General features: G+C 35.7%; 1 protein-coding gene across 1 annotated transcript in view; it reads left to right on the top strand.

Moving 5' to 3' along the window:
* Positions 1–20,055, top strand: part of ADCY1 (adenylate cyclase 1) — a 184,934-nt gene that overhangs the window by 129,869 nt on the left and 35,010 nt on the right. Inside the window, exons 12-17 of the mRNA XM_085571600.1 lie at positions 1,393–1,482; positions 4,244–4,500; positions 5,117–5,243; positions 14,547–14,663; positions 15,739–15,885; positions 16,273–16,371. Coding sequence (XP_085427726.1) covers positions 1,393–1,482; positions 4,244–4,500; positions 5,117–5,243; positions 14,547–14,663; positions 15,739–15,885; positions 16,273–16,371 — 837 coding nt within the window. The remainder of the gene's footprint in view (positions 1–1,392; positions 1,483–4,243; positions 4,501–5,116; positions 5,244–14,546; positions 14,664–15,738; positions 15,886–16,272; positions 16,372–20,055) is intronic.

Genomic DNA, 20,055 nt, shown 5'->3' with positions numbered 1-20,055 from the left:
TGGACATTGCTCTATCTCCCCTGAGACACAGGTTTTCAATCTCAGATTCCTATAATCTGAGCTATTTTTTCTTCAATATGCTCAGTTTTATTAAAGGTGATATATCTCAGGTATCCCAATCTATTTTATTGATGCTAGTACTTACACTGGTAAGAAAATTAACTCAGATCCATAATGCAAATCTACTACTAATATTATATTTATTGTTCCACACCTATATTTACAGGGACTTAACCTATATTGAAGCCAGAATATATTTGTAGATTCATTCTTACCTTTTTTTCCCTCTAATTGCTGTATTCTGAAGGCAATAGTAGCCTCTCTCTGACTACTTTGCTGCCTGCTGGAAGCTATGCTTTTGAGGCATGATAACCATTAAATTAACATCTTTTCTTGAAAACTGTTGTCTTTCATCCAAAAATCAGATGTTTGCTTGCTCCATTTAACCTTAAGTGAAATTCAACCTTGATAAATCTGAGCTTCCTCGTTTTAAAGGACACAGAATAGTCCCCACTTTAAATCTGTTTCTTGGATTGGATTCTTGACCCTTGAAGTCACTAGAAGAAGTCCTGTGGTCTGAAAGATACATCTAGTAGATAATAGATGCCCCAAACATTCTTAGTGTAAGGGGAAAGGAAGGAAAGCAGCTTTACCTGGAAGCAGAGTTTATCAGAATTACTGGAACATGCCTAAGTACACATGCCTGACAGACTTACCCTTCCTATCTCACATTCTGCCACAGGCTTCATAGCAGCAAGAACTTAACACTTAATAGTGTGACAAATGGAATCAGGGTAAAAGTGGAGACAAAATGTTCACAAGACTCCATTTCACCAGATATTTTTGTTGTCTACTGATGTTCATGAAAAATTCAATGTTTTTATGAGTCACAATGATTAAAACTACCCTGGCATTTAACCTGCCTATTATAGCAGAAGACACATATACCACTCCAGAATTCTATGCTATCACAGTATGTTCTCTTGGATCACAATTTGCAAGGCAAAGGAGCTGAAAATTTGCAAGGCAAAAGTTGCTTTAGGTATTTTCTCCAGGAGAGCAAAATCAAATGACATCCTAAAATGTTAGTTGCATCATGAGCAGACATACAACTAAAAAATTCTAAGAGTTTTAATTATAGTGAGAAATAATATATAGCGATAGTAATTTCACATTTATTATCCCCAAAACTGCAATTAACCATTAAAATACACCTACACACAGTGAATAACAGTTACTACACAACAATTACTGAAATTTCATAATTTGCAGTACAGGTGAAATTTCTGTATCCCTTATTCACTTCTCTTTATAGACTACTAAAAAATAACAACCCCACTTTAAAAATACTTGAAATATTTTATATATTAATCCTTTTATTTTCTTTTTTAGTGTTTTCCAGGGTGCCTGACGATACAAATTCGTACCATTTTGTGTATTTTTATTGTGATCTTAATATACTCTGTGGCTCAAGGCTGTGTGGTGAGTATTTGAATCAAGTTTCACTTAAGTTAGCATTGTATTTTAAGAACACACTTGTACAGATCCCTTAAACACATACCATATTCTCATCTGATGAATTCCTACTTGTTTTATTTTTCATACTTGCAGAGCATGCTTCTTGAAAATTAAATCCCTTTGCTTCAATTGGAACTTTCATTGGCATGAGACAGTGTATTGAATTAGGAATGGCAAAGCCATTATCAAATTACACAGATAATACCTCTTCAAAACAAATATAAATTTTTATTTCAAACTTTAGCATCATGTAGACTGCTGGTGTCATGTACTTTATGGGAAAACCATTTTTAAACGTTCAACTTGCTTACTAGTTCAATGGATAGTATTTTGTGACAGACAAGGCATGGTGTCAAAACAAGATTACTCTTTCTATGTGGCAACTTATAGAACATACCTCTGTGTAATAATGGGGATATTTTTAGTCCAGGCAGATCAGAAAAGATAGAAAGATCTTAAAATATTGACAGTTTTGTGTAATGAGAAGAGGTGCTTACACTGTGCTACTCATATGATCCATTCACATCTAAAAATCTTCATTATATGAAGTGAATGTGCTCAATACTTCTGCAAATTTAGCTTCCTTTACTGTAGATCAGCAGATAGTTCAACATGGTCAATTTGAATTCAAATGGTATTCAAACTTCCACCTAAGTATTTGTCAGTCAGTTGCCTTGAGAAATTCCTAGGGCTCATCTTTAGCATTTTGGCTCCTAATGCTAATGAATTAAACAGTTAGGGTATTCAAAGGAAAGAATCCACATAAAAATAGCACATGAAACACAATTTGAAATTCTGAGAAGGCAGATGTCTCAAATCATGCTTCTCTGCAGGAATTTGACAATATATTCTGACCATTAAGAAGACATGAGCAATTCTCAGTGCTGAGATGCCAATCCCCATATTTTGTATTTTGTGTATTCACTCATCCCTGGACCTGCCCTGAAAACATAATAACTATGTTATCCCCATGAATTAACTGGGCAGAGGATCCCTTTTCTGTGAATTCCAATGTCCTGAGAGGCACCAAGAACTGCTGATGTTGGACATTTCTGGGAATTCCTGAACACCATCTGTGTGAGTAACACACAGCCCTAATAGCACGCAGATGTATATATGGTTCCTAATGAGGACATAAATGCAAAATGCATAGAGCTTTGCAGTGATTCCAGGCTAGCTTCTCAGCAAATTCTGTGTATTTGACTTCGGAATTGAGATTAAAGTTATGACAGCTAAAACCTTTGTGAATCAGCCTCCACAGATCTGACCCTTACTTTGACCAAATGAAACAACCACTACTGTTGCCACTTAAAGATAGTGAGAATGAGAAACGGATACCATAAGCCCTAAAGCAGGGCTGAAAAGCATTGGAAGACAGATTAAAATTCAGAAGTAGAATTCTATTCAGTAGAAATTATTAGTTCCTGAAAAGTAATGCATCTAGAATTCTCATCTGTCAGAAAAGCTAGGTGTTGATGTTCCACTACTGGTTGTATAGCAGATGATATTTTCCTGGATGGATTCCAGATCACTGATGAAGCCCTCATGCATGTCTATGTTTTTGGATAAGTTTAGTATGAAAGCATTTTTAAGGATATTGAACAAAATCCCATTAAAGGGGATTTTCATTTCACTTTCCCAATCTCATTTCATAGTGTTACCCATTATGAGTTTAACTCACTTTTTTTATTTATTATGTCTCATCTTTCTAAGTTAATACAACCCCTTCTAAAATACATGGTTTAATTACCCTTCAGGATGTCAGTTATTTTACAGCATGCTATAAAATTTTATTGTCAGTGGTTGGGATGAAATAAAAAGGTCTTATAATGCAATTCAAAAGAGATGTGTAAGTACAGGGCAGGGCTTATGTTATGGTGCCTGTTAAATCAATTTCACACTACTCTGTCTACCACTCTACTACTCTCCCCTACTTATACTAACTCTTTTCCTTTGTAATGGGTGACTTATCCTTTGGACTTCAGTTAAAACTGGAGCTCTAGGGTCTTGCACTATTTGCCAGAAATTCCTCTCTTCCTTGGGTAACAACTCTGAGATATATACATAACATTGTCTTTAGGAAAAGCAGGTTAGATTTCCCCAAATTTCCCATAAGAAATATACAAAAAAAAGCATATTTTCTAGTGTAAGAAGGAAATGGAACTCCTTGGATAACTGAAATGACATGGGTAGTTAAAGATGAGTTCTTGTATTTGAAACATATGTGACAGCAGAGGTAGCTGTGAGATGGAAAAAGATGTTTATTTTTTCACTCAATTAAAATGTTTTGTTTTGTATTTAAGTAAATGAAGTTTATGTGATTTACATAGTCAGTAAAACAATAATTTATTTCTGTGCTCTGGAAAAGGACGTTTTTCACCTGCATGGCCAAATAAAATGTTAACTGAAGTTCCTTAATTTTGCAGGAATATCCTGGCTTGAGAATCTCTTAGGTTTGAACACTGAGAGGGAAACTATTCAACTAAGCCCACACTTCAATTGGTTGCCCTTATTGGCATCTAATTGACAAACTGTGTCTCTTCCCTAAAACTCAGTGGAGCATTGCAGTAAAAGGAGATTTTAATACAGCATTGAGCTGAGTGGGAACTCCACAGCCATATTTTTTCCAGTTACCAATGAACTACAGTCAGCCTCTGTAGCAACTACATTTCTGTTTATTTCATATTTAACTTTCTCCCCTTCTCACCTCTTCTGTCTTTTCTAGGTTGGCTGCATGCCTTGGGTTTGGAATACCAATTCCAGCAGCTCAATAATTATAATTTCTCCTGGTGGAACGAATAAAACAATGAATGAACTTCCATGTGACACAGCCCACTATGCTTTCCTTTCCTGTGTAGTGGGGACTCTCACCTTGGCAATATTTCTACGTGTATCTTCCTTGCCAAAAATTATTCTCCTGCTTTTTGTTACAATTTTGTACATAGTTATTCTGGAACTCAGTGGTTACAGAAAAGCAGTAGGGTAGGTATCTTGCAAAATTAAGCAATAGGTAATTTTCTATAGATAGTCACACATTGACTACCTATTTCCAAATTGCCCTCTAAAGTTCAGCGCTGCCTAGGAGTAGAGCATAAGAAATACATCAGTCATCCTCTCCCCAGAAATTGTAGGATCTAGTAACATGCATCAACAGGAGAGCAGCTTCTGGGAGCTGGCAACTCTTGCCCCATTGATCTGTAGTTTTATGTCAATGCACCCCAGTTGAACACACTGCAGTCTAGATACGGTACGGAATACAAAAACACAGTTAAATATTAACTGCCATATTTCAGCAGCCCTCAATCAATCCCAATTTTAATAAAGTTTTTGAGCTTTTCAGTGTTTTTGTATTTCCTAATTAAAAACATACACACACATCACAATAATGCCTAGCATTTAAAAATCCTTGAGAATTGCATGTTGGTGTGATGCAGTGGTCAAATGTACTATCACCCATCTCCCTGCCCAGATGAGCCTCTTCAGAAAAAGCTAGTGATTAGGATGTCCCCATGTGTTCTAAACTAAGGATCTGATATTAAATGTGCAGTGTTAGGTATTAGACCTGGAATAACCCGTTTATTTTCTTCTTATTTTTAAGGGACGGCTCCTTTTATATGCGTGGCTATGAACCAATACTAGCTATTTTGCTATTTTCTTGTGCTTTAGCACTGCATTCAAGACAGGTGGACTTGAAACTGCGTCTGGACTATCTCTGGGCAGTGCAGGTAAATCACAGGACTTCATACTATCAATGCACACAAAATGATGTCTGACTTTTTGAATTGGTTTTCCAATACTTTCAGAACAAATTACTTGGACTCAGACACTCAAACTTTTTCATGTCTCCTGGGATTCACAGAGAAAGATTATTTTAGAGCTTTCTTTCCACAGACTTTTACAATTCATTTTTCCTGGAGAAGAGATGTTTTTGTTTCTTTGCAGTTGCTCCAGTATATCATTAATCAAATAGTATATTTATATCTAAGATGTATCCAGAATAAACTGTTAACAATACAAATTTGAGATAAAAAAATTAAATCCATGGGAATTTTTATCTTATATTACAAAAAGGAGTGAAAGTAAATCAATATTCAGGTAAATTGAAAAGAAGCAGGTAAAATTGATAAAAGGAAATATTTAAACCTATGTTATACAAAGAAACTATGGAACTCTTTCCCAGAGGGAGATCAGAAATTTATTTAGATACCAAGTGCAGGGACCATTTTTGAAAATATAATTCCTAGCTATCATAGACACAGCAAAACCCTATAGAAATTATATTAGTCATAACATGGGCATCAGGATATGTCTGCATCCTGTCACACCTCTCAGAAGTCTAATTCCCACCTTCAAAGTGTTTTACACTGGTCCCCAAGGGAAGGAGAAAGTTGAATGTGTAAGTTTATTTGGTGGAATTTGGAAGTTATCCAAATTACACACCTGTTCTCACTGGCACCCTGTTAACTATTTTGTCAAGAGGACCATTTAAATCATTATAGTGCTTGCTTTTACACATAACATAAAAACTGGAATATATGGGTTACTGGTGCACTGGAACATATCCCTGGCTCCACTGTATTACATAAAATGGAGAAATCAGTTATTACTTAGTTCTATTATTTTCTGCTTGAAAAGCTTTTCTATCTAGCAGTTAAGCTGTGTGGGGGTTTCTTGTTTGACTTGATGTCCAAGACTGTGTTCCCTTCTTTCATGCTTTAAGATTTTCTAGTTCTGTAATTTCCTTTAACCCTGTACAGTTCAAACGAGTGTGATTGTTTAGTTTAATTTTTGTCCTATGACCTGCAGTATTGATAACTGCTGTGACTGTCAGCCTCAGAAGGTTGTTTTGGATAAACTGATACTAGTTTCTCTTTGCTGTGGTGCCAAATACAATTTTCAGATGGTAAAAAAGATTGCCTGATTTTGAAATTCAGTGCAGCACCTTTCTTATTGGATAGTCACTAATTTTTTATGAGTTGGCACACAGTGGAAGTATGTGAATGCCATATAATCCATTAATACAAAACCTTCTGTATGTTATTCCTAGCCCTGAAATAGAGTAACAGTAATGTACCAATTTTACTATCCTGTGACCTTTCAGTGGACCAAGAATGAATTCCAGCATCTTAAACACTTTTCGTCACTCCAGCAACTGCAACTTGCATGGCAAATTGTTCATCGCTAATGGAAGTACTTAAAGATTCTTAGTTTTAAGTTAGCTTTTAATTAGCAATTAATCAGTTTAAAAAATTGGAGTACAGGAGTATGGCATGCTTTGCTAATGAAAGACCAGACCTGGACTTGGAAATGGTAAAGGAAGAAATATGGACTTTTTCTGTTTTCTTGAAGACAAGTTATATAAAAATACCTAGTCATCATCAGTATTGTTAAAACCATTGTGCACTTTCTCCAAGGGATAGTAAGAGGGGATAAGATGTCATTATCAGGTACCATTTCAAAAAGTGCTTTTCTTCTGAGAAAACCAAATGCCATTTTTAGATCATTTCAATTGCAAATCAGAGAAATATGTAGTGCCACCCTGTGTGTAAGATTTGCGTGGTAATAATGAGAAAGGAAAAAAAATCAGTTTAGGTAGAAAATTCAGAATTTAGGGATCAATATAACTAGCATTCTTTGAAATCAGTATGCTGATTTCAAATTATTATTATTTCAATGATTATGTTCTTGGCCTCTTAGATTATCTGGGTATATACCTTTCATCTTCTCAATTCCAAGTGGAAGATCTATTCCCTGTACAGTAAGTAATAGTGGATAACATGTTAAAAGAAATACTGTTCTGCTTTCCACTGTGTGTATTGGTTGTAAATGATATTGAGTCCAAAGACTAATTAACGTAACAACCAGGAGTACTGTCCATGAGGGATGTTACAAAAGTGGTTCTTTTGCTTACCTATTCAAATTAATAAGCAAAATAAATAAATAAATAAAACCACCCCAAAAAAACCAACCAAACAAAAATCCACAACAAAACAACAAAAAAACCACACTCACAAAAAAACCCCCAAAATATGGTCTTTGAACTTGCTAGGTTATACAGCACAGTATAAAGTCTGAGTATTAAAGGCTCAGGGAATACTGTTTATTGGAAATACCTTTATGTTAAAGCTGCCTTTGATTAGTTAGCAAACTCCAGGCTACTAATTGTTCAGCAGCCTTTGAGAGGCGACAAATAAGAGCCAGTTTTCTGTATCTGCTGGACTGCAGGAGTCCTCTATAAGGCTAAAAGCAGTCTTGATCATGTTTCTCTACAGCCATAGTACTACTACTTACCATTAAACCATGTTGGCTTAACTTGGTTATAATTCTGGTAACAGAAGTTTTAGAAAGACCATTGACATAGTGCACAGGATCTATGGAGATTTTCTATTTTGCAAAGTGAGTGTGCTAATTCTTTATGCAAAGACGGACTTGCATGAACCAAATGCTAAATGTAGATTCACATCTCCCAGTAGTCAGTCCCTGGTGTGTGAAGATATTCCAACATAGGTCAGCTTGTCATTTTAGGAAGCTTTTCAATTGCTGGCTTACATCTGGGGGAATTTCAGACCCAAGGTCTATTCTGGAAGCTTCAAGCAATTTGATTGCCTACTTATAGTAATATTCATTATTGGGCTAATCCTGTAAAAATGTTCTCAGATGAATACAAGCATTTGTGGCATAAGCTGCAATAAAAAGGATTTCATCACTTCTTTTATTTCATCATGAACAGTCCAGTACTACTATATTATACTTTAAACCATGAAAGTATCCTGAAACTAATCTATAGGAATACATAGATACATATTCGGTGGTCTCTGCTAAGGTCTGAAGAAAACATAATTCCACATATTTTTTCACCCCATTGGGGGAAAAAGAGTACTTTGAAGAAGAGCAGTTTCAAACAAGAAAAACTGATTAAGAAAAATTACAGTTTCAAGACAAGTTAATCCAACTTCCATTCATCTAGGCTGCATTACAAGAACAGTGATAATACAGTAGAATTTATGTACATTGTGTGGAAAAATACTTTACTATGGATTATATGTTTTTAAAACATTTATATTTGTACCTTCTGTTCACAAATCAGTGGTGTTACAAGCTCTTATTGATTTGCTATGGTTTTATTTCTGTACCAGATTTAACTTTTCTGAATATCACAGTATTTTCAGAAAATACCTGTTGGTTGTTTTCTTAATATTTTTAATAAGCAGTGGGAGGAGAATTTAATTTTCTGCATAATATCATTGTGTAACTCTGTGTTCCTCATATGACAATAACTATGAATAGCAAGATTTTATTTATTTGTGACTGATAATCATTTTTGATTATGCAAATTATTTAACAGACTTGGGAGGAAAAAAAGAATGGACAAATAAATACAAATGATAAATTCATGAAGATCCTAAAACTACCAAAAAATGTAGTTGCTCATCCACAATTTGTCACAGGAGGAAAACAAGAATAATATGATTATATTACTTAATTTGATGCATTAAATTGGTGCATTCTTTAGGGAATACTAGAATATCATTCTGCTGTCTTTTCTAGCCCATCACACTCAAAAGAAATACACATTTTACAGCCTACAGGCAAGACTTGCCGAGTGTCTTAGCACTTCCACTCAAAAACCTGATTCTACAAAAGCAGTGTGATGTCTTTCTTCCTTGTGGATGTAGTGCCATCTTCAGGTGCAAAAAATGAGATTCCCATGGCACTGGTGCCCAGCTGCTTTTTAACTGAATCTTGAAACTGTATTCTCATGTGGTGTCTATTTAATCAGTGACTATTCTACAGCATTTTTAGGCTTATTAAACTGTCAGGTGATACAACTGTTCAGACCACTCCCCAAACAGAGGATGGGTAACCACTTAGCAACATTGTAAAAAATGTAGGATCATGTGTAACTATGTAAAATGCAGTAAATGTTAGTTAGACTGATATAAAACTCATAGTACTAAAAATTTGTCATAGTACTAAACTCATAGTACTAAAAATGTCCAGTGCAAAAATAAAGCCTGCTTTTAAATACTGCAGCTCTGCAAATATAGTTGGGTTCCACAAAATGACCTAGCTGCTACAAATACCAAACAGATATAAGCAGAATGTGAAAAATTATATTCATCGTGCCAATGCACTTTCTTTCTTGTTTATTTTCACAATAATCTGTCTTGTATTTTGAGTTAGTAGCTATTGCATAAATATCATTCTGGCAGCTTTCCTTAATTAACCAATGGGAATAGGGTCAAACAGATGAAGGTTTAAATGCCATTGAGCTTTTTGGATAATATTCCCACCAGTAATGTAAATACCTGTGATCTGTGATATTTTAACCTTTCAGCCTCAATTACGCCTTCTCCACTCCTAGTGTCTGTTTTTCCTGAGAAAGAATGATGTCTATTCATCCTTTAATCTCAGCTGCTCAAGAGTAGGCATTAGAAGCTTATGAGTCACAAGGAGGAAGGACAGTTTCCATTGCACTTCCCTGAAAGGCAGAAAGCAGGAAGCTGGATAAAGGTCCAGAAAATAGCAGTAATTGGCTTACTTCCCTCCTGTATTATCTCTATCATGGGATAGTTTTAGAGTCCTCACTGTTGGACATGACCAAGTCTTTTTTTTACTTCACCTTCCCTCCTTTATCTTCCCTTCTGAGAGATGCAAGGAGACATTTCCTCCTTCCCCAAGCAGCTACTGAGGAATTGAATAAATGAGAGCTGTCTTAGGCAGTGCCAGGCAAGAGGATAGATACTCAAGCTCTGAGCAGTAGCAGCAGAGGAGGTACACTTCCATTCATATTCCTAACATATTACTTCAATAATAAAGTAGGATGTTAGATGTGGTTTAAGTGCAGTCCATGCAGAGACTCCATCTCAGGTACCAGGAACAATACAGCAGTATTAACCCATTGTGTGGTCTAAGATAATATGCCTTTCCTTTTCAGCATGAGAAAGTAACTCAGAAGGAATGCTGTGCTAATTCCATGAATGTTTTGCTTCTAGTTCTGGGGCTAGATCAGGCAGAGCTAACACAGCTTAGTTTTCAGGGCACTGTATTGCCCCACCTGGGCATTATCAGCACAAATTTCTCCCAGAACACATGGAGAGAGTGCAGTTCTCTCTCTCCCTCTCTCTCTCTCTCTCTCTCTCTCTCTCTCTCTCTCTCTCTCTCTCTCTCTCTCTCTCTCTCTCTCTCTCTCTCTCTCTCTCTCTCTCTCTCTCTCTCTCAGCTATGAGGTGCTTGGCCTCAGCTATGAGGTGCTTGGCCTCAAATAGTTCAGGGAAGAAAAAAGTAAGAGCACTCCCCTTGTTTTGCTGTTTGCATATTTTGCCTCTATTTTGGGTTTCCTATTATTACCCACCATGAATCACAGAATCACTATGATATTATTCAAGGACTTTCCATGATGTTAGGGGTTTTTAATGTGAAAACAAAGATTTTCTCAAACCTAAGTGTTTGATTAGTCTGACCGTGACTCAGGAAAGCTGAGATCCTGTTGCTTAAGCAGTCTGCCAGCACTGCCAACTACGGGGACCATTCATGGAGTAGTCTGCTAGATCGGAGTGCAGTTCAACTGATTTGTTCAGGGTCACATGCCAGAAGAGAGACCTCCTTATGTGTCTCCATACCTTAACTCACTGCCATTGACGCTAGCACCCTTGAAGAATCCACATTAACAGTTTGCAGATAACACTCTTTATAAATAAAAAACAGTAGCAAGAATTCATGGTTTTAGGATTGCTGGTGATAATATCTGACTGCCAAAATATATTCAAAGCAATGTACAGACAAGCTCTAATCCCTGGTGAGAACTTGGTAGAGATAATCATTCAGCATGCGTAGAGTACACTTCTTACCCCATAGGTGTGCATATGGGGGAGAAGAGAGGTTCAGCCTACCAGCTAATCCCAGAAGTTATGATGGAGTCTTCTATCCTTTCTCAATTCTTCTTTTCATTTATGCAAAGACATTAGTCATACATATTACTCAGTGAGGGGTGGTCATGCCTTGCAGGCAAGTGACATCAGTGAGTGTAGTATCTGAGATAACCTTGGGATGGGGATATGTGTCAATCCAAGGAGGGTAATTTTGCTGTAGCTTCTGATTCAATAGCAGGATATCATATTTTATCTCCCTAGGCTTCCAGCAGCTGCATGGCTTATCAACTAAAAAGTACCACCAAGTACCCTCTTCTGCAAAGGTTTCAACAGAGCCTGGTTGCAGTATTTCCACTCCACCCACTCCACCCCACTCCACTCCATCACACCCCACCCTACCCCATCCCACTCCACTCCACTCCACTCCACTCTCCATTTAGTTCACCCTAGATTGTACTGTGTGTGGAAATCTGGGTGTGCTGACTGTGGCCATCCAAGGAGTAGCAACCATACTTCCCCCTATATTTTCTATATTATCTTTCATTTTAGCTCAAGTCTTTTTCCCACAGTCTCATTTTTGGCAACCAAACTATCTCAGACCCAAAACTGTAGTTGACAGTTTTACATCCAAAAAGGGAAGAGACACTTGTTAGGTGTGTTGAAAATGTAACACACTATCATTTGTAATGGTCATGTCATTAATGCTTTCTCTGCTCTCAGATGAGCACCACCTCAGACATGACTCTGATAGCTTGATTTGAGCCATTAGCTCTTCACTCAAGAGCTCAGTTCTCTACTTCTTAGTCACAGGTGTTCTTTGCTCTGAAAATTTTGTTGTGGTTCATACATAATAATGATTATGCTGTGGTTCATACATAATGATATTGGAGAATCTTTTCAATAATTTCTTCCAAACTGAACAGTTTGGTCCACAATTGGGCAAGGCAGATTAATTTGATCACACATTTCCACATCAGAAATTAACAACAGCTGCCAGTGATCAAGCAATGTCACTACCCATACAATGCATCAAACTGATTACTCCACTTACCTACCCCTACTTGATTCCTTTGATTAGTCCAGAAATCTCCAGACCTTATTGTTCCTTAGGAAATTATTCTGCCCCTTAGTGTATTGGTAGGTTACCTGAGAACCTTAACATTCCTAGGAAGAAAGCAACAAAATTTCTTGTTCAAAAAATAGAGGAATGGATAAGGAAGACCGGAATGGATATTTCATTAAGATCATCAATTCAGTTCACAAATCTATTTGCTGTTGTCAGAATAAAATTTTGCACATTCCAGTGTGATGTAACATAGGAGTTGCAAGCTTGGTGTGAATTTTCAGCTGAAGAATCTTTTTGTTCTTCCTATTAAAACATTTAAATTTCAACAGTCAAACTAAATGCCAGAGGCCATTTCACATGTTTATATAAAACAGTAAGTCAGAATTATACCACCAAAAAATAAGGGAAGTATATTTTAAGAAAAGAGCATGTGAAATTTAAATGGCAAAATAAGTGTCAAGAAAACAGCTCACAAACAGGAAATAAATAGTTAGAATAAAAGCTTCAGGTATATTTCTTGCAAAACTTAATTGTTACTTAAAGTTTACTGATATTTCACCTCTAGAAAAAGTTTGTTTCTTATTACCCAAATTAGAGTAGGAGCTGAGAATTTATTTAAAGAGGCAACAATTCCTGAAGAACTTATGTTTATGAAATCAGTTATCTTTCAGAATTCTTTCTACTTGTAAAGAAATTTTAAAATACAGAATAAACTGCAGGCCAAATAGACTGCATAACCTGAATAAAAATGTTGTTTCCTAAGTTTTGTCATGTAAAACAAAACTTAGCTACCTGGAAAAAAAAATCATATGAAATAATATTTTTAGACTATACAAAAGCAAGAGGTGACTGGTTTTCTCTTACTTAGATAGGAATGGATACTGAGAAATTATGTGGACTTTATAATAGATCAGGATACCAAATTTCAGATATAAATGGGACACCAAGAAAGATTAGAACAGGTTCATCAATGACTTATGTGACCAAGATTTCTCAACAATGCCTGGGAATTTTTGGCTTTCCACTCTTCTACTGGCTGTAATTAGATAAACAAAATCACATTGAGATCACAGTAGATTATTTGTGTGTGTGATTGAGGAATAAAGAATAAACTGTGACTTTTGTGAGATGAATATGATACTGATCAAATGTTTTCTAATTGAAATCAGTGTGAGGCCAAAAGTCACTCTAAGAACAATGAGCAAATTCCAGAGAAGTAATTTTGCACATGAATCTACAAAAGACTAGGCTGGAATTTGCAAACCTAGGAGCCCAAATGAGATTCCTATACATTCAATATTTTTCAAATGAGGGGTCTGATTTTTAAAATAATTTCCTACTATATGACTCACACTAACTCTGTAAATCAAGCACTTGTAATAAGATGCCAGTATCTTGGGTTAGGGACCTTAGATATGTTAACTCCTAAGCAGACTTTCTGAATGCTGTCATTCCTATCAATAACAGAATTTCTGTTGTTAAGGAACTATATATATTTTCATGACAGACACCAGCATAATTAAAACAATCTCTAGAAATTTAAACTATTTTTATATCATTTTTTTAATTGTACATCATTCTTAAGGATGCTCAATTTTAAAATCTTTTTCTCTGTTGAATCTATAGTCTTATCAGATTTGTTTCAATTTTACTGCAAAGTACATAGGTTTCCTTTAAACACTGGAGATTCTCACTGGCTTCTTTTGTCTGAAAGATGATCAAATACTGCTGAACTACCTGGGAAGTAATTGGCCTCCAAGGCCAATGTGATTTAAGTGGGATTATTCTGTTTTATTCTGTAAACATATCAAGTTTCTATTTAAAAGAACAGAGAACTACAGAAGATACCAATACACTTAGCTGATCATATCCTGAAAACAGCTGAGAGAGACTTTAGCTTGAATTTCTAATGATTTAAAGGGTTTTTGCCTAATGTAGAAGCATGGTACAGGAGAACTGTTGTCAATCTACATTGCTACTCTACATTTTGTTCATTTTAATTCTAAAGGATGAATTAATGTAAGCTATTTGAAAGGCTCAGCTAAGTTTTTGTTTTTTGGAAAGGTTTTTCTTTTCCTCTATTCCAACAGGCAGAAGAAGAGAGAGATGATATGGAGAGAGTCAAGCTGGATAATAAAAGAATTCTTTTCAATCTGTTGCCAGCCCACGTTGCACAGCATTTTCTTATGTCTAATCCAAGAAATATGGTAAACCAAGATAAAATTTAAATACATGCTGTATGGGCCTGTGTTGCTTGGGCCACCTTAAACCTGTATGTTTTCAAGAAAGGCTTGGAAGAAACTTTGCTCATGTAAAAATAGTAGCTTTGTAAAAATTTAGATTCAAGAATTAGTTTGGGATTATTTCTTTTGCTGTATGGTCCTCCTTCTCTGAAGAACTTTATTAAACTTTAGGATAAGGGAAGGGTGTCATTCAACATCAATGTAACCAAGTACCTGAGTGTAAATCACTTTTTTTAAATTTTTCCAATCAATGTAGAATATTGGAATTTATCACAGTATTGCATGAGCTCAGTTTGGTTCTGAATGGTGAACTGTATGAACTGCCAGACACTTATGTATTAACCACTCTAGTTCTGGAAAGTATGCTACCAAAACCATCTATTTAAAGTTAAAAACAGAGACCTGTATAAAAGGCTGAGTGAGTAAATAAATTGATTCAAGAAGGCTTTATGAGAGTTTTTCTGTTCATCTGAAAACCATCAGCACTGGAGTAGCTGTAATGTCTATGATACTGTTCTTGAGAGTTTGGGTCAAAATATTTGAACCACAGAAGAGTGATTTTGCTTTTTTGAGCCTTCCAAATTTTTAAGCAGAAACATTACCGTACAGAACAGCATTATATTATATAGGACTCCACAACACATGGAAAGACTTGAAGGAGTGAGGCCAGTTCTGTACCACAGGATAAAATTGGTCCATCTCTTATTTTACTTATATAACAAGATTAAGAAAGCTAAATTATTTTTCTTGTACAATAGAAGTTCTGTAACTGTTAAAACTTTGTACAAATTTTGGCTTACTGCTTCTGTATCTAAACAGAAAAAAAAACCCTAAATTGTTTTAAATTGGCTTAATACCTTAGGTGTTAATTTTCTATTGTGGTCTTGAGTGAAGATATTAAGAAGTCTGGTTTCCTCTCTAGAAAAACTGATGTCCTTTGTCCTAGCTATTGCTCAGCAGTAGAATAAGTACTGTAATAATGATGTTTAGTTTAGATTAATATTTTAAAATAAACATTACATCTGCCTATGAACTACAGGACCTTTATTACCAGTCATATTCACAAGTGGGAGTGATGTTTGCTTCCATCCCAAATTTCAATGATTTCTACATCGAATTGGATGGCAATAACATGGGAGTGGAATGTTTACGCCTGTTAAATGAAATTATTGCTGATTTTGATGAGGTAAGGTCTAAACACTTTGTCTTTTCACCATATCAGTTCTCCTAAATAACTATCAATGAGATTATCTGAAGTAAATCAGTGTATCTTGAATTGTTCAATTAAACAGTACTATAAACATCCTATTTAATCATAGTTGGTGTCCACTGGGCTTCCCTAAAGTGCCAAATTTGTACTTCTAGGCACATGACTCTGACCTAAAATTTCTCTTATATAGGAAGAGTATCAAAAATGGAAGTTAATGGCAGTTTTTTCTTTGACCTCAAAGTGGGCAAGACTCAACTTAGCAAATATGATATGGTTTAATGAACTTGCACATATTGTCTGACAACTATGGTTTCTTGTCTAAAATATTATGTAATATTTAACAGTTTTATGTTTTAAACAAAGCTTATGGACAAAGAATATTATAAAGATATTGAAAAGATCAAGACAATTGGAAGTACTTATATGGCAGCTGTGGGACTCGTACCTACTTCAGGAACTAAGGTAAGAAGATTTTACCTAACAGTCTTAATGTGAAGGAACCATTTTCCTTCAGTTTCCAGAGGAACATCAGATACACAACTAATTCTGTGAGATTACTGATAATTTTTATTATTTCTTTACTATATTTTGAACCTGAAATTCGAAGAACAGCTGGAGCCACACTTGCTTATTTGGCTTCTCTTGTGATTTCATTGCCTGCAGCTTTCAATTCCCTGCAAATTGGTATCTAAAAGCCTCTAAATCAGTGGTAGTGTTTTAAACCTGGTATCTTAGATGTCCTCGTAAGAAGCAGGGAAAGGGAGACTCCAGGTGTAGTGAATTGCTGCAAAACTAGCAAAGACTATTAAAAGGCAGGTTTTGCATATATTTTTAATATTGAAATCTGAATGTAACCTACAACTAAAATAAAACATCCTCTCCCAACCCCCATTATGGATAGGAACTTTGTGCTAGGTACTGTACCTGGTGCTGCACTGTACCTGGTCCCTCCAAACCAGCTCTTCTTTGTCTCTACCATTAGCATTCTATTTACCACTTTAATTACTCAGCAATAAAAAAAGTCAAACTAATTTCAAACCCATTTCAAGTCTGGATCACCGTTCTTCTGTATCCTCATCAGTACCCCTGAATATTATTCTTACCTTAAGTTACTGTCTTGTAACAGAGATTTCCTAGATTTCCAAGCAGCATCTGGAAAATCAGAAAAACCTGTGGGCATTATATAAATGCATAGTATACAGAGTACTATGCACATTAGTAAAGACACTAATAAAACTAAATCATTTCAATGTTATAAAATTAATAATATAAGAATAGTATGAAAATTAAAGCAATCAATTGACCTAATCTGCCCAGAATTTTCAAACACTTCTCCCTTGTTCTGACACGCATGTATGTATGTTGCAGATATATATTGAATACAGTAGTGCATATAGTTTATCATTCCAAAATAATACAAAATTAGAAGGCAAAAGCAAAAAAAACCCAGAAGATGCCCTGTGGACATTGCTACAACAATGTTTTAGCAACAACTATCCCTGCTAAATAAATAAAAAACTAGACCACATTTAAATCAATGGTTTGAATCATGTTGGAGTATATCACACAACTAACCTTCTGATCTGCAAAGTATTCCCAGCTGTGATGCCTTCCTTTTATCATTCCTAGAAATCTATACATTACCAAAAAAAATATGTATTTTTAAAAATCTGTTTATCCTAAAATGTTTGACTCATGGGTTCTGAGACAGCCAGAAAACACTGATCTTTAGAATTTTTTCAGTGTGTGATGTGAGGCAAACATGCAGTGGCATACTTTTGTGTCTGCTATAAATGCTCTTTGAACTACAATCCTCAAAGCAAGTATGTTATTGGGTAACTTTGGCAGCATATGTTCCAAAACCTAAACATGTTTGTCTCTTGTATTTTATAGTTGTTGAGTGAAGGGTCAGCTGAGTTAGTCCAGTACTAAAAATCCTGTTCTGAGCTTATGATAGTAATGCATTTTAAATCACTGCAGAAGATCCTGTATAGAACTCTGTCTTCCTTTTAAATCTTGGAGCAAATACTGATTTTTTCTATATATGTATTTATTAAAAATTGTCTGTCGTATGAAACAGGAAATAATTTTTACTTTAACTTAGGGTTTCAGCTCTTCTGTGATCTCTCCTTACTGTTCATGTGGTGCAAATGAATAGAAATTACTCACATCCTCTTGCCAGTTTCCCAGTAGTTCTTTAGCATACACCTGTATATTAGAAGTCTGATAATCTTAGCTGGCCTGTCATGCACAATCACTGCCAACTTCACACAGTCCCTGAGCTGTCCTATGGAGTCATATATGTCAATGGGGAACCATAAGACACTCAAGTGCTTCTGGTCTGCCCTCTGCCAGGAGTGTTCCAGGTTCAACAGAAAATCTGGCACAGCCACTGATTTTGAATCACTAATTTCATACTAGAATGTGGACATGAACAGAAAGCAGTAGATGGCGTTAATTGTGCTCTTACCTGAGGATACTTATACACTTAAGAGCCCAGTACTCTGATGAAGCTAAACATTTAAATCCCTTCTTTTACTGGACTCCTGTTTCTGCACCTTGATTTCAGTAGGTTACTATAGTAAATACTCATTGTCCTAATCCTGAGAGTCATCTGTCACCTGCAGTGCACTCAGTATTTGTCACCAGTCCTTTCTCCAGCAACCCTGAAGGACATTGCAGGAAAACAGAACATTCATCAGACAACAAACAAATGGAAGAGAGGAAACATAAAGATTAGAAATCAAATAAAACTATGCACTGCTCTCTCCCTACTCCAGACATTGAATATTTTATCTTTCGCTGTTGGAAATGTACCTATTAGCTCTTTAAGTTTAATTCTTCTTCTTCCTTTGTTTTGGTGATTCTGAAAAGAGTAGAACTAGCTAGTTCACACTGAAAGAAGCAGAACGCCAGACATCCACACAGGTAAATAAAAATATCCTTCCCAAAAGCTGGGACTGGCACAAGGATGACTCTCATAATTTTTTGTAAATTTCTTAGTCACATAAAGCAACCCTTTCAAACTGAGGTGAACGAAGGAAATAGCAACCTGTTTCTCAGTTTTTTCAGCCATTGTTTAGCACTGCATTTATAAAATTTCACTATCATGGCAAAAACTCAGCAAGCTTTCATCTCATGCCAGCTTGCACAGTTCTGTTGTGTAACACCCTACTGAAGCTGCCACTGACCCTGCATTTCTTTCACCATATCCTACCTTTACCCTACTTTCACTTTTCAAATTTGTTTAAAAATTCATATTTCTTATTCAAATAAGAGCAGAACATAAGAAAAGTCATACAGAGATGAGGCAAAGGTTTATTCTGGTAACCTGTTGTTAATTAACCAAGGTTAGATCCTGCAGGGAGAGCATGAGTTACCAAACAAATATACAAACCTCTCTTTTCCACTTTCTAATAATATGCTGCTTAGATTTCTACTACTTTGTAGCAAATATTTCTTTCATGATCTTGAGAATTATGTTAGAAGCTTGCTAAGATTTGGAATCTACAATATCCCCCAAAAATCAGTTGCACAGTTTAATAAGACAGAATTAGTAAAAATTATTTTATTATGTTTGGAGTTTTATTTACAAGTTAATTCTTCACCATTTCATTTGATCCCTTTTGGGCAAAAAAATTTTAGTTCATTTAGTACATTTGATAACAGCTCCCTTCAACTTGCCTGGAAAGGATAAACTTAGGGATGCTCTGCACCTCACAGGATTAAACCTAACAGGAATTTTGTCAATGGGAACAGTATGCACCCCATGGAAGCTGGGAGCTAGCAACAGCCCCAAAGGGAGAAGAGGGCATAAACTGTAGTTCTTAATAATCATCAGGCAAAGTAGTTTTGTAAGAAAGCAGGTTATATTCCCTGCCACACTCAAAAATCTGCAGCTCTCTAGCAACAGAACCACTTTACCATGGGAACTTTGCTTTCCATTCTTCCCAGAAATCAGAAGGAGACAGAGAAGAAAAAAAAAATATAGCAGGAAAAAAGAATGCGTGTGCTGCAGCTACCATTAAAAGTTTCCCTTCACGAACAAAAAATTTTGTTAGATTCTTTTCCTAAAACATCTGTTTGAGCTTCTCACTATTTTTTGCTTTAGTATTTAATCTGTATCGCAGTAACATATAAATCTAA

Source organism: Lonchura striata, chromosome 2 (genome assembly GCF_050655825.1).
Source record: "Lonchura striata isolate lonStrDom1 chromosome 2, ASM5065582v1, whole genome shotgun sequence".
Lineage (NCBI taxonomy): Eukaryota > Metazoa > Chordata > Aves > Passeriformes > Estrildidae > Lonchura > Lonchura striata.
This window is presented reverse-complemented; position numbering and strand designations above follow the sequence as displayed.